Below are 12,708 nucleotides of genomic sequence, written 5' to 3' on the forward strand. Positions count from 1 at the left end.
CCCTTCAAAAACATTGATCTTACCCATGGGTAGGCAAACTAAGGGCCAGGAGCTGGATCCGGCCCAATCACCTTCAAAATCCAGCCCACGGACAGTCCAGGAATCAGCGTGTTTTTACATGAGTAGAATGTGTCCTTTTATTTAAAATGCATCTCTGGGTTATTTGTGGGGCATAGGAATTTGATCATATATTTTTTTCAAAATATAGTCTGGCCCCCCACAAGGTCTGAGGGACCGGCCCCCTGCTGAAAAAGTTTGCTGACCCCTGCTCTTACCACGAAGAGGCTGGCCCATGCCCTCATTCCACCCCTGAAGTGCTGCCCCCCCCCTCAAGGGACAAACCCTTTGGTGTCTCCCTTTGGACGGTGGCCCCACCCCCAAGACAGGCTTTATAGAGCTGGCCCAGAAGCTGGGGCAGCAGGTGTTACCAACGCTGCCTGCCTTCATAGGGTCCTCGTCCCTAAGCTACTCTCAGCAGCTGAAAGTCCAGGCAGATGGAAGCCCCCAGGTAGCAGCTGCAGGCAGGTCCAGGCACCTCAGTGCGTTCAATGAGGCCTAATCCATGGATGCATTATTTCTTTTATTTTTCTCCCAATTAGCAGTTTAATGTCTCCACTGTATTCTTTTCCTTTTTTTAGCTAGGCTATAAAAATAATTACCAACCACAATGTTTTGCAACTGTGTTACCTTCTAAAAATACAGCCAGCCCTCAAGCTATAATCAGTTGCTTGTTTGTGCATTTAACTACTTAGGTGAAGTTATGCCCCACAACAGCAATTTCCATGAACATGAATTTCTGTTTCAGCGCCTCCAATTTACTGGAGTCGCTCCTGAGATACTGAATGTCTTTCCTCCTAGCATACAACATTGCTTATGTGATCACTCTTATGAGCTGTGAAATAGGGCTAATCGTAGCATGTGAAGTGGCCTGTGAATTAAGCTTATGTCTAAAACGCTTGGAAGAAAAGCAAATAAGCATACCGTAAGTTGCTACAGCAAATTGTATTTTAAATTCTACATAACTTTCTTACCTCCTCATCCAGTTTATGCCAAACACACATAAGCTTCTGCCAGCTGCTTTTTACCTACTTGTGGAACTACGCTTTTTAACGCCTGATGGGCACATGCCTTGGGGATGATTACTGACAAGAGCACTGAACATTTGTTTAAGCAAAGAGGGGAACGTGATCGAATCTAAACCATGCATTCTTACCCTACCCCTGGAACAGATGCCTGGTGGTGTCACTGATGATAATAATAATAATAAATTTTATTTATATCCCGCCCTCCCCAGCCGAAGCCGGGCTCAGAGCGGCTAACAACAGTAAAACGATAAAACATTCTAAAATCATTTCATTATAAAATTAATTCCAATCAAATTAATGACAACCATTGGGCTAGAAGTTCTGTGAGGATTGCCAAAGGAGGGAGTCAGGCTGTGCCCTGGCCAAAGGCCTGGTGGAACAGCTTTGTCTTGCAGGCCCTGCGGAAAGATGTCAAGTCCCGCAGGGCCCTAGTCTCTTGTGACAGAGCGTTCCACCAGATCGGAGCTACAGATAAGTCTGCAGACCACACATTATATCTATAGAAACTCATCTATAAGGTGTGAATGAAAAAAAAAGAACAAGTATACTCATAAAGTTTGCAAACAACTGTTTTCACAGAGGTATGGCTTTTGGGAATCCATGATTGGCTGCAGATGACTTGGTGGCAAATATGGATTTGCAGAATTTGTGAAATAATTGATTCATAGATGTGGCTGTGCCAACATTAACCAGGCACTGTCATCTCTACACAAACATAAACAGGACTGGAGTCTTTGTTAATAGACACAAACTGCAAAATTAGCAAGACGACGTAAAAATAGACCGGCATATATGGCTCTCATTTTTAGGTAAGTAGGAGCAGATGGCTGCAGTATGGCAGTTGCATTTCCCTTATTTTAAGCATCATTATTCACTGTACTTTAAAAGGGCACTCACCGCTTAGAAGGGTGGAATGTAAGGCACTTCTTCAGTAGCGTTAAAGTATTTTCAGGAAGTTCCTGATTGATAAAAGTTTAGATATCGTTGTTGAAGCAAGCGTATGCACTTCAGTGCAGCATTTAAACAGGCATGCATTTCAGTTCAAAATGAAGCAATCAGGATCATTCTTTTCTTGAATTCTAAGAGCCAAGGGTTTAACCTATATCTTCTGGGTTGGATATAATTTGTGGATAAACCAATTTTCATCATATACTGATTTTGACAAGAGAGAAGGGCTTTCATTTATCGGACACACATTAATGATGAACATACATTAGCTTTGCAGATATCAACCTGAGTATTTAGACTCAGCAATCACTTTGAAATCAATAGTCCCACTATAAAGGTAAAGGTAAAGGGACCCCTGACCATTAGGTCCAGTTGTGACTGACTCTGGGGTTGTGGCGCTCATCTCGCTTTATTGTCCAAGGGAGCCGGCGTACAGCTTCCGGGTCATGTGGCCAGCATGACTAAGCCGCTTCTGGCGAACCAGAGCAGCGCACAGAAACGCCGTTTACCTTCCCACCGGAGCAGCACCTATTTATCTACTTGCACTTTTTGGCGTGCTTTTCAAACTGCTAGGTTGGCAGGAGCAGGGACCGAGCAACGGGAGCTCACCCCGTCGCAGGGATTCGAACCACTGACCTTCTGATCAGCAAGTCCTAGGCTCTGTAGTTTAACCCAAAGCACCACCCGCGTCCCCAGTCCCACTATACTTTTTTTTTCTTTCGCTGAACTCTGACCAAATAGTAGATTTGTAGCAGCAGGGGCAGCCAACAAGGTCCCTTCCAGACGTTTTTGGACTCCAACTCCAACTAAACACTGGCCATGCGTGTTGGGGGCGGATGGGAGCTGAACTCTTAACAGCATCTAATTTGCTATCACTTCGCCACTGTGTGCCAGTTCAACAAATAAAAAACAACAACACTAAGTGTGGGATTTGTGTATGGTTCACATATGCCTGCTCAGGTTTATTTTAAAACTTGTATAATTATTATTTTGAAGTTGGATAATCTCAGGTAAATATCAAGCTCATCAAGTAAGATGAGCTTTCAATAACACACACACACACACACACACACACACTTAAAACATGAAAGACTGCCAGAGAAATGAATTTTAGAACAACAACAACAAAACAACAAAACATTTCAAGGGAAGAAATCCAATACTCTGACAAACAGTTAAGTTATAATCAAGCAAGAGGGAGGGCTGGATATATTCGGACCTTAATGATGTCAAGACAACCATGTTCTTCAGCTAGGACTGTTATGATATCATCCACACATCCTGTATATAAGAAGAGGAGGAGGAACAAATGTTGGCAATGTAACACTGTTCAAAGATAAATATATTTCACCTCCTTAGAGCAGGGGTGGGCAACCTGTGGCCCTTGCAGGACTCCAACTCCCTTCAGATCCAGCCAGCATGGCCAATGGTCAAGGATGATGGGACGTGCAGTCCAGCAACATCTAGAGGGCCACTGATTGCCTATCACTGCTTTAGGGGCTCAACACCAAACCTGAAACAGGAAAGCAGACAGCAGCAGACACAAAAACAGACACCCACCCACCAATAACAATATTTTCTCCTCATACGTTTTTAACAATTAAGCTTCGTTAACATACGACTTGCCATGTATGTAAGAGAAGGGTCCGTGCGCCTAAATCCAGTAATAAATTTACTCTATCAGACAACACTGTGAAGTTTTGTAATCAGTGTAAATATGCACTGATTAATAGGAGAGAAGATTACGTAAGGGCACTACCAACAAACTCAGTTTTATTCCATTAGAAGTGCCCCAGCTACAGCTTTCCAGACAACAGCTGGGTTTTCGGGACCAGTTCAGCATTGGTGATTGGCATGGCCAGACATCTGCAATGGCCTAGATGTCAGAACAGCCCCAAGAAGCAGGGAAGAGGTGGGTCAAAGGTGGTCAGGACCTATTCCGTTTCGAGCCAATCACTGTGTGAAGGACTGGTCAACCTTGGCAACTATTGTCAACTGTACCTTGCATTCCCTGCACAAGACTAGAAGGGAAGTTGTCAACTACTTAGCACCCTGTAGCAAGGACAGGAAGAGAACCTGGCTGCAGTCACACAGGTACAGGCCGCACTATTCTTTGCCTCTTGCTGGTTATTATCTGCAAAAGTTATCCTGCAGAGGCAAGCATTATGTTGGGACTTGTGCTTGTTTGGAGCAGCAGTGATCCCTTCCTTGACCTTTGCAAATTGTTTGGTGCAATACAGGAAGTCAAGATCACCATGATAAGCGGCAGCTCATACTTTTGCCGTACCGTTGAATTCTCTTCAACAGTAACTATCCTCTTCTCGATGGGTAGTGCTGTTCTGTTTAACTTTCCAATGCACTGAAAGCATTTACATTCCCAAATTCAGTATCACGACCTCTGGACTCATCTGAGATTTTATGAAGTCTTTGTGCCCCGCAGCTGTTTTCACATTACTCACCAAGATTAAGTATAAGTTTTAGTCTTTCGGCTATATCCAAACTCTGGAACAGCTTTCTACCCTAAAGGCAACAGTAAGGTATGTGGTTAAAGGAGGGTCATTATGAAAAGGTTATGATAAAACACACAGCCATTATATGCTCTTGAAGTTTGCATTAAAAGAAATATATTTGGTGATAATGTTTTTGTTCTACATAATAATGTTTGCTGACTTCGGCTGCAATCCTAGCCCTACTGCCTACCTACCACTGAATTCAATAGGACTTTTAAAGGAGGAAACAGGGTTGGGGGTCACAGATGTAAGTAACCGATGGATACCCATTAGAAACTGTTATTTTGAAGATCATCAATTAACACTTGATTATATTATTCAAATAAAAGATGTGGTAAAATAATCAATGATGCAGGGATATAATTATAGAATATAAATCATTATAATCATTATAATATAGGGTTTTTGTTGTTTTTGAATGGTTGTTCTTCAGTAACCACGTTAATTACTACAGTTGTTGCATTTTGAGTAGTGAAAAAGAAAATCAGCTCTGGCTTCATGAGAAGCACTGCCCTAAGGTAAAAAGGTGGTTAATTTTACAAAGGTCATAGGTCATTGTTTCTTTTATCTGAAGGAAACTGTCAACAAAATATGCAGACTTTTATCCTTGCAACAAATTATGCTCTAAATTTTATCAGATGAATGAAAGTTGCATGCCACAATGCTTTTAAATTGCTTAAACCTAGAGAAATCTAGATCAAGTCACAGATCCAACATAACCCTTATTTTTCCAATAAGGGTATGTCAAGAGCATATTATTTTGCTATAAAGCCTCAACATTTGGCAGAACCAAATGGTGCAATCTGAAGGAGAAGTTTACAAAATCACGGCCCAAGTGTCTAAATATAAATAAATAAATTTCAGAATTTATGCAATTTTTTCTAAAAATGCCACATGCTGTTTCATTCCCTTTCAAGTAAGCAGTAAAATAAATTAAGCCCCTCAGTAAAATAACAGGGGTTAGGAACCTGTAGCCCACCAGACACTGCTGGACTACAACTCCCATCATTCCTGACCATTGACTATTATGGCTGAAACTGATGGTTGTTGGAGTCCAGCTGCATCTGGAGGACCACGTTAGTCCTCCCTGATATAACATCTCTATTTACAAGATTATTGAGGTAAAGGTGAAATCAATTTTTCCTATGAATAATATATTTCTGGTAAGATGACGTTCATACTGTTCTTGCTGTTTTGAATTTGTTTCAATATTTTTAATCATCACCTTTCTCTTAAAAACAAGGTCACTCAACAAAAAATAAACATATACGGAATATGCTTTGCACAGCAGCAACCTGATAAGCCAAATACATAGAATAATGTCAGATACATACCACACAAAGCTCAAATAATATAACACCAAGGGACCACACGTCTGATTTAGGGCCCGAAGGGAGATGCTTTTCACTTTGCATATGATCACTGTTTTTGATAATTCCCTGTGCAATTACCTCCGGTGCCAGGTATGATGGATACCTATAAGCAATGGTACAATAATAAAAGCAAAAGCATATTTCAAAAGGCCTGCAGAACAAATCCATTGAATTTTCATAATGGACACCTGTCTCATTAAACTGCATGTCATCTTATAGCTTAAAAAACCCTTGACACGGTAGAAATAAAAGGTGTCAGCCTAACCTACTTCACAGGATTGTTGTGAGGATAAAAGACAGGGGTGAAAAGAACTTTAAGCTCTCTGAGGGGAAAGTGGTATAGAAATTTAATGAATGAATAATGAATAGCCTGCTTTCAAATCCTGGTTTAACAGCATTGCAATTATCTGCAGTCTAAATGCTGATTGTTCTCCTGCTGCTTCACTGGGAACATCAGGGGTAAATGTGCGAGGGTGATTTGAGTGTACAGTCGCTTGTCAATTACATGAGCTCTAGATGAGCCCTTAGAACGCTGCTAAGATGAGATTCTCCTAATTCTAACCAGAATACTGTCTCGTAACCAAAGTCAAGTTTTACATTTCTCATGGCAACCAGGCTTAGAATAATAGAATCAAGCATTATTCTTTGTCAGGTGTGAGGAGATATTCTTAAAAAAAAAAAAAAAAAAAGTTCACACACAACGTACGATTCCTAGAATGTCACAATGTAAAACTTACCCTATAGGAAAATCAACATCGGCACCATAAGCTGTCATGTAGTAAAGGCCGAATTTAGCCAGTTTAGCATGACCCTATTAAAAAGAGGAAGAAATGTATTGATTATCAACCTAATGAGGGTTTCTACCTTGCAGGAAGATTTGTGTTTGAAAATGCATTGACATTCATATTTGAATTCACAATTTCCATGGCCAAAAATCTGATGGTGAGAAACTACCAGATGTGATTACTCTGTCTGCATGTAGCCCTAGGCCAAATCATGACTTAGCATGGATGAGCAAAGAGGTTCCCAGACCAAAGATGACGGCTACAAGCTCCTTTCCTACCTGGACCTAAGCCTGGGGGAACCTCTTTCAGCCCTAGGCCCGCATTGCCTTGTGGGCAACCAGGGAAGGGCAGTCAGTGAATGCCAAGAAGGGCCAGACGCAAAAGTGGGTGAACAATACATATGACTCTTACCTTTGTTCAGGAGACTACAATCACCATCACCCAAACTCTATTGGTCTAACAAATACAGGTTATACCTGTCAGCATTTCACTCCTCTGTTGCTGGATGTGTTACAATCACATGTCTGTGTTTACTTTCTAGGCTTGGAAAGCCTGAGAACGGAAGCTAGCCTTATCTCTTCTGCTCTGTTGTTTTTGTACTTTTTACTTTCTGTTCTCTCTTGGAGCTGAAGTAAGAGAATCCCATGATCACTTTGTCCTGTATATGTTGTTGTTTAGTCGTTTAGTCGTGTCCGACTCTTTGTGACCCCATGGACCAGAGCACGCCAGGCACTCCTGTCTTCCACTGCCTCCCACAGTTTGGTCAAACTCATGCTGGTAGCTTCGAGAACACTGTCCAACCATCTTGCCCTCTTCTCCTTGTGCCCTCCATCTTTCCCAACATCAGGGTCTTTTCCAAGGAGTCTTCTCTTCTCATGAGGTGGCCAAAGTATTGGAGCCTCAGCTTCATGATCTGTCCTTCCAGTGAGCACTCGGGGCTGATTTCCTTCAGAATAGATCGGTTTGATCTTCTTGCAGTCCATGGGACTCTCAAGAGTCTCCTCCAGCACCATAATTAAAAAGCATCAATTCTGTATATACTGCTTCATAAAAGTATATAGTCCTGTATATACTGCTTAATAAAAGCTTAGAATGAGCACACCAATATCCACTTTGTTTCCGCTAAGCTCTGCTGAGTGTGTGCGCACATAGGCATCTGCTATGTGTTACTGGAGTGTACCGGGACTGATGAATTATGGGCGTCCCGTAGCTGCGCAACTTCAGGATGACACCCGGAGAGGTTTATCTCATCTCGGGGGCTGCGTGGACCCCCTGGCACATTCCTACAATACCTAGTAGCCTACTAGGTATAGTCATGCAAAGATTGAGGATGGGGCTACACACACACACACACACACACACACACACACATTTCTCTCCATGGAGGCAAGTAGAAAGCATTTTCATGGTTTAAGGACACATTTGCCAAGGAAAACCACTTGAGGAGGATTTAGAGCATGCCTGGTGTGGGTCCCAAAGGTCAAAAAGAGAAGTCTAGAGGACCATATTTGGTCCCTGGGGATAATATTCCCCACCCATGCTTAGCGTTGCATTCAAACCCAGGCTTATGGTGTGTCTCGGTCCAGATAAGTGGCCCTCAGCTCCTGGACCCAATGTTCCCCACCGCTGGCTGAGCATTATATCCAAACCCACTGGCAAACCACAAAATCAAGTTAGGATGTAGCACTAAGACAGACCATGGCTTAGCTCTGCATAGTGCAGAACCATAGTGCAGCTGCAATCTTTGGTCCAGGAAGCAGCAAGTTTCTTTGCTTTTGATAAGTTGTGGTGTGGCTCAGTGTTATGTGCAAAGTGGACCTAAGTGTGGTATTTCAGAACATTGCTCAGTCTTGCTTCAGCTTTCCCTCTACCCAAATTGCCAACAACTGTAAACAAAACTTTTATGTCCCATGCAGAAGATTTTCAATGAACGCCATTGTAAGATGAAAATGTAAGAGCTGTCGTTCTCGACAAAGTTTCCCAGCTGTGTAGCTGAAGACATTTATTTCTGTTGAACGCTAGGATACGTGTGAAAGGCAGTCTCAAATTTGTGAAATCAAAATATTTTTCAGGAAGCCTGCATAATTATATTCCCATTTATTTATGTGTGTATTTATCCCAGAATTTATAAGCCAACTTCCAGAGATTAAATCTCGAGAAGACCCACAAAGTATTACAAACATAAAATTCATTCACTGGATAATTACAAACCATAAAACCACAAATCTTTAAAATGCTAAAATGTCTAAAAATATTCTATTAGCAGCAATAAAACAGTTTCAGCAAAACAACTAAGGTTTGCATGATGGTTTATGGCTTGGGTTTGTCTGGAAGAGCTAAACCACGCGTCTGGATTTAGATGATCTGCTAAGCAAAACTGAATTTCACTTAGGTTTGTTACCGTCACAATAAACAATGGTTCATGACATCCAAATGAAGTCACTGCATTAGTGTCTAGGAAAGGTGTTCCATTTTAGATAAAGGTAGACGTGTATCTTCCATTTTCATGGGGGTAGAGTGCCATATGGACAAAACTGTGCAAAATATGAAAGTAAGAATTTACCTTGCATTTAAATGCAAAATGTTGCTTTTATAAGAGAGGTATCTTTCGAAAAGATTTCAAACGAAGTTCTTATTACATCGATGTTGACAAAGGATGCAGACCGACAGCAAAAACAAAATCTTCTAGCCTTACCTCTTGATCCATGAGGACGTTGTGGGGTGAAAGTGCACGGTGGACTATTCCATGCTTGTTCATGTACTGCAAGCCCTGCAGCGCTTCATAGGCGATACATGAAATCCTAAAAGGGCTGCAGTGAAATAGTAAGAAAATAGCCTGTTTCAGATACTTTGGCCTGAAGCAATATTTTCAGCTGATCTTAGCCACTCATAATTCTCCCCACATAATCAAAGGTTACTATCCAAATTAAGCAGACAGGATAGAGGTAGACGGGAAAGCATAATAAAAGCCTAGAGGCAAGTTCGCTGGGTTCACAGTTGGGTTCACAAGAGAATGGTGCTGTTTATAGGTTCAAACAAGTTTCGTATCCTTTAAGAAGACGTGTCATAGGAGGTCAACCATATGGAGGATTCTCACAGGCCTGGAAACTTCCTGCAGGCATCAGTATCAGAAGTGAAACTAGTTAGAGCTAGAGATGCACAAGGATTTCGTTTGGTCTGCATTTTTAAGTGAGTAGATCTGGTTCGTACTTCCCAGACTAATACACAGATCAGAACATATTCTTTAGTTCTTGCACTTCTCCATAGGTTGCAATACAACCCTCAGCTTAAAAGAATATATCAATATGATCACAGAAATGTGTTTTTTTCAAATCAAATGCATACAAAATTTGCATAGTTTGTCATTTATCTATCTTTTGATAAATATTAGGTTAACTTGCTCTCCTGGTCTCCTTACCCAACTTAAAATTATCAGTTGGAGTGCCACTGGCAGTATAATACTATATGTTTCTTCTTAGAAGTAGAAGTTCAATGTAGCTTAAACCCAAATAATTGTATATGGGACTGCAGCCTGAGTTATATTTAACAAAACACAGTTAAGTGTAGGTGTCGGGTCGTATGGTCCAGGGGTCTTAAATCCACTGGATTTTTTGTTCAATCTCCAGAGTGGAGAATCAGAAAAATGTGAATGTGAGAAGCTGTAATTCACTGAAACACTAGAGGGCCTCCTCCGATTATCTTTGCACTATAAAAGTCAGAGCACCCGAAAGCAGAAATTCAGGATTAAATGCTAAACCCTATACAGAGCCAACTCTATACTCCCACAGTTTAAATTGTAACAATTGCTTTAACTATTAAAGTAAAGCATGTAATAAACACATTACATGAGGATCTCCTTGTGCTATGCGGAAGGCAATATGACCATCTCTCTTAGGTTTGCAACGAAGTCCTCAGTGGACAGGTGAAAATTAATGCATGCTAAGACCTCTGCAAACTGAGGGATAGAAACCATCGTTTTTATACTATTCCGCTCCCTGTGAATACTTAAGTTTAGAATTCTATCAGTAATTACTGTGAGGAAAATATGGGATGACATAAGCAGACAGGACGACTCTGAAGTTTCCTTTTTTAAAAATGTGTCTAACTGTTTTTGTTTGCACAAGACTCCAAAACATGAAACAACCCTAATTGAATGCAGAAATGTCTGCAGAGTCATACTACTTCTGGAACAAAATGCCCCATATACATCAATGGACGCTTTACTGGATGAGAGTACTTAAAAAATGTGGACTTTTTAATTATCCCCCTCAGAGTTCATAATTACGCCCGCTGGATGAACACACTCAAGAAAAAGACCCTCCTCTCCTTCCAGCCCCAAGACAATACTAATACAGACTGAAAATGTAGTAAGACGAATCTAAGTTGGTGATGTTGGATGCAGCTGGTGGTCAGAAGATAGTTTAAAAAAAAAACAACCCTCCTGCAAATTTACATAATGAAGCAGCAGGGATATAATTTGCTTTCATCTTCTTTAACAAGGACCCTCAGCTGCTTGGAAAATGCTTTTTAGTCTGAAATGCTAAATGAATCCCTAATGCTTCTGACCATTCGAAATTCATACCAAAGGATAGCCCACATTTTTTCTCTCGGCGCACGCAAATAGAAGCCCATTAAGAGTGGCAGGGGCTACAAGGGAGGATGAACAAACCTCTCCCTTTCTCATTTCCCCATTCTTAAATTCAATTCCCCAGATTTCCACATCATTTTTGGGTGGGTTTTTTTAAAGTCCTGATGAAAATCCACCAATATTTTAATGTGGAGTTCTAATACATTATACACACACGGTTTTGCCTAATACGCACATTATTTTGCAAAGCAATTTTCCCTAAAAGAGTGCCTTTTGGTATGTTATTCTCACAAACATATGCACCTTTATTAACAATTTACACTAGCATATGCATTTTTTTGTACACATCATGAGGGCTGAGAACTGCATTGCAAAGTTCAGAGAAGCGGGAATTTCAAGGGATTGCTGCGTTTTGGTTTGCATACAATTTCAGAGCCTGCAGATTAGGTAAATGTGACCTAAATCAAATTTCTGCCCCATTCCTAACCAAGAGACAAGAAAGTGACCTTACACTTACCTCATAAGAATCTAACCTTGGGATTGAGTGCTCACTATTTTTAAGGTTCGGTGCAGACCATTTAGAGGTAATGGATGATTAAGCAGTATACTAATTCTGTTAGATAAACAAATAACAAATACTGCAGAGCAGATGCATACAACAAGGGAGCGAAGGGGATAATGGCATGTTTGTGTGTGTGTGTGTGTGTACACGCAAAGTGAGTTCCACAATAGGAGAAATGATAAGGCATGGAAATGAGAGTGATCTATGTACAAGGAAGAGCTGATAAAAGTGCAGAGGAGGATGGAAGGGAAAAGGGGAAATGTGAGTGCACAGGGGGTTGTGAAAAAGGAAGGGGTAAGAGGCTTGGAATTAGGTTCAAAGATGAAAGGGCCCGAAGGAGAAGGTGGTGGATACTGAACTGTGGCAAGTGAGCTCTCCATAAAAAAAGGGTGGGTCTTAAAAAACACACACACTAAAAAAACCACCCTCTCCCTCCATGCAGTAAGTGTGCGGTAAACTTGTAACGGTCTGTTTTGCTTTGCCAGAATGTACAATTTTTTTCAAGTTCTGACCAGTTTCCAAAAAATGGGTGTGTACGAGAGGGACAAGCATACACAGCCAGAAGTTCACATTCACTTTCCTCTCTTTCTCTTGAACCACTTGTTGGGTTTGGCTGTGGAAATGGCTGTAGAGACAAGCACAGCTTTCTCACTTGTGTGTTTATGTATTCTTCGAATTCTGTTTCCAGCTTTATGGCTAAACCAAGGCCAAACCCAAAGTGCAGCCAAACAGAATTTTAAGCTGGAGATTCGCAAGGGTGAAACTTCGTTAAATCGGGAATAAACTGTGTAATGCAGAGCTGGCCAGCTATGTGTCCAACGCCCAGCACCTTGGAGGCTCCTGTTGGACCATGGCTT

General features: G+C 41.2%; 1 protein-coding gene across 5 annotated transcripts in view; it reads right to left on the reverse strand.

The window, feature by feature from the left end:
* TBCK (TBC1 domain containing kinase) overlaps positions 1-12,708 on the reverse strand; it is an 82,216-nt gene that overhangs the window by 47,377 nt on the left and 22,131 nt on the right. For all 5 annotated transcript variants that reach the window (XM_083456762.1, XM_083456763.1, XM_083456761.1 and 2 more), the window contains 6 exons: positions 9,397-9,511; positions 6,654-6,727; positions 5,878-6,019; positions 4,493-4,553; positions 3,253-3,314; positions 1,983-2,044 (listed from right to left, as the gene is read on the reverse strand). In XM_083456762.1, coding sequence (XP_083312888.1) covers positions 1,983-2,044; positions 3,253-3,314; positions 4,493-4,553; positions 5,878-6,019; positions 6,654-6,727; positions 9,397-9,511 — 516 coding nt within the window. The remainder of the gene's footprint in view (positions 1-1,982; positions 2,045-3,252; positions 3,315-4,492; positions 4,554-5,877; positions 6,020-6,653; positions 6,728-9,396; positions 9,512-12,708) is intronic.

Source organism: Podarcis tiliguerta (genome assembly GCF_965153285.1).
Source record: "Podarcis tiliguerta genome assembly, chromosome: 9".
Taxonomy (NCBI): domain Eukaryota; kingdom Metazoa; phylum Chordata; class Lepidosauria; order Squamata; family Lacertidae; genus Podarcis; species Podarcis tiliguerta.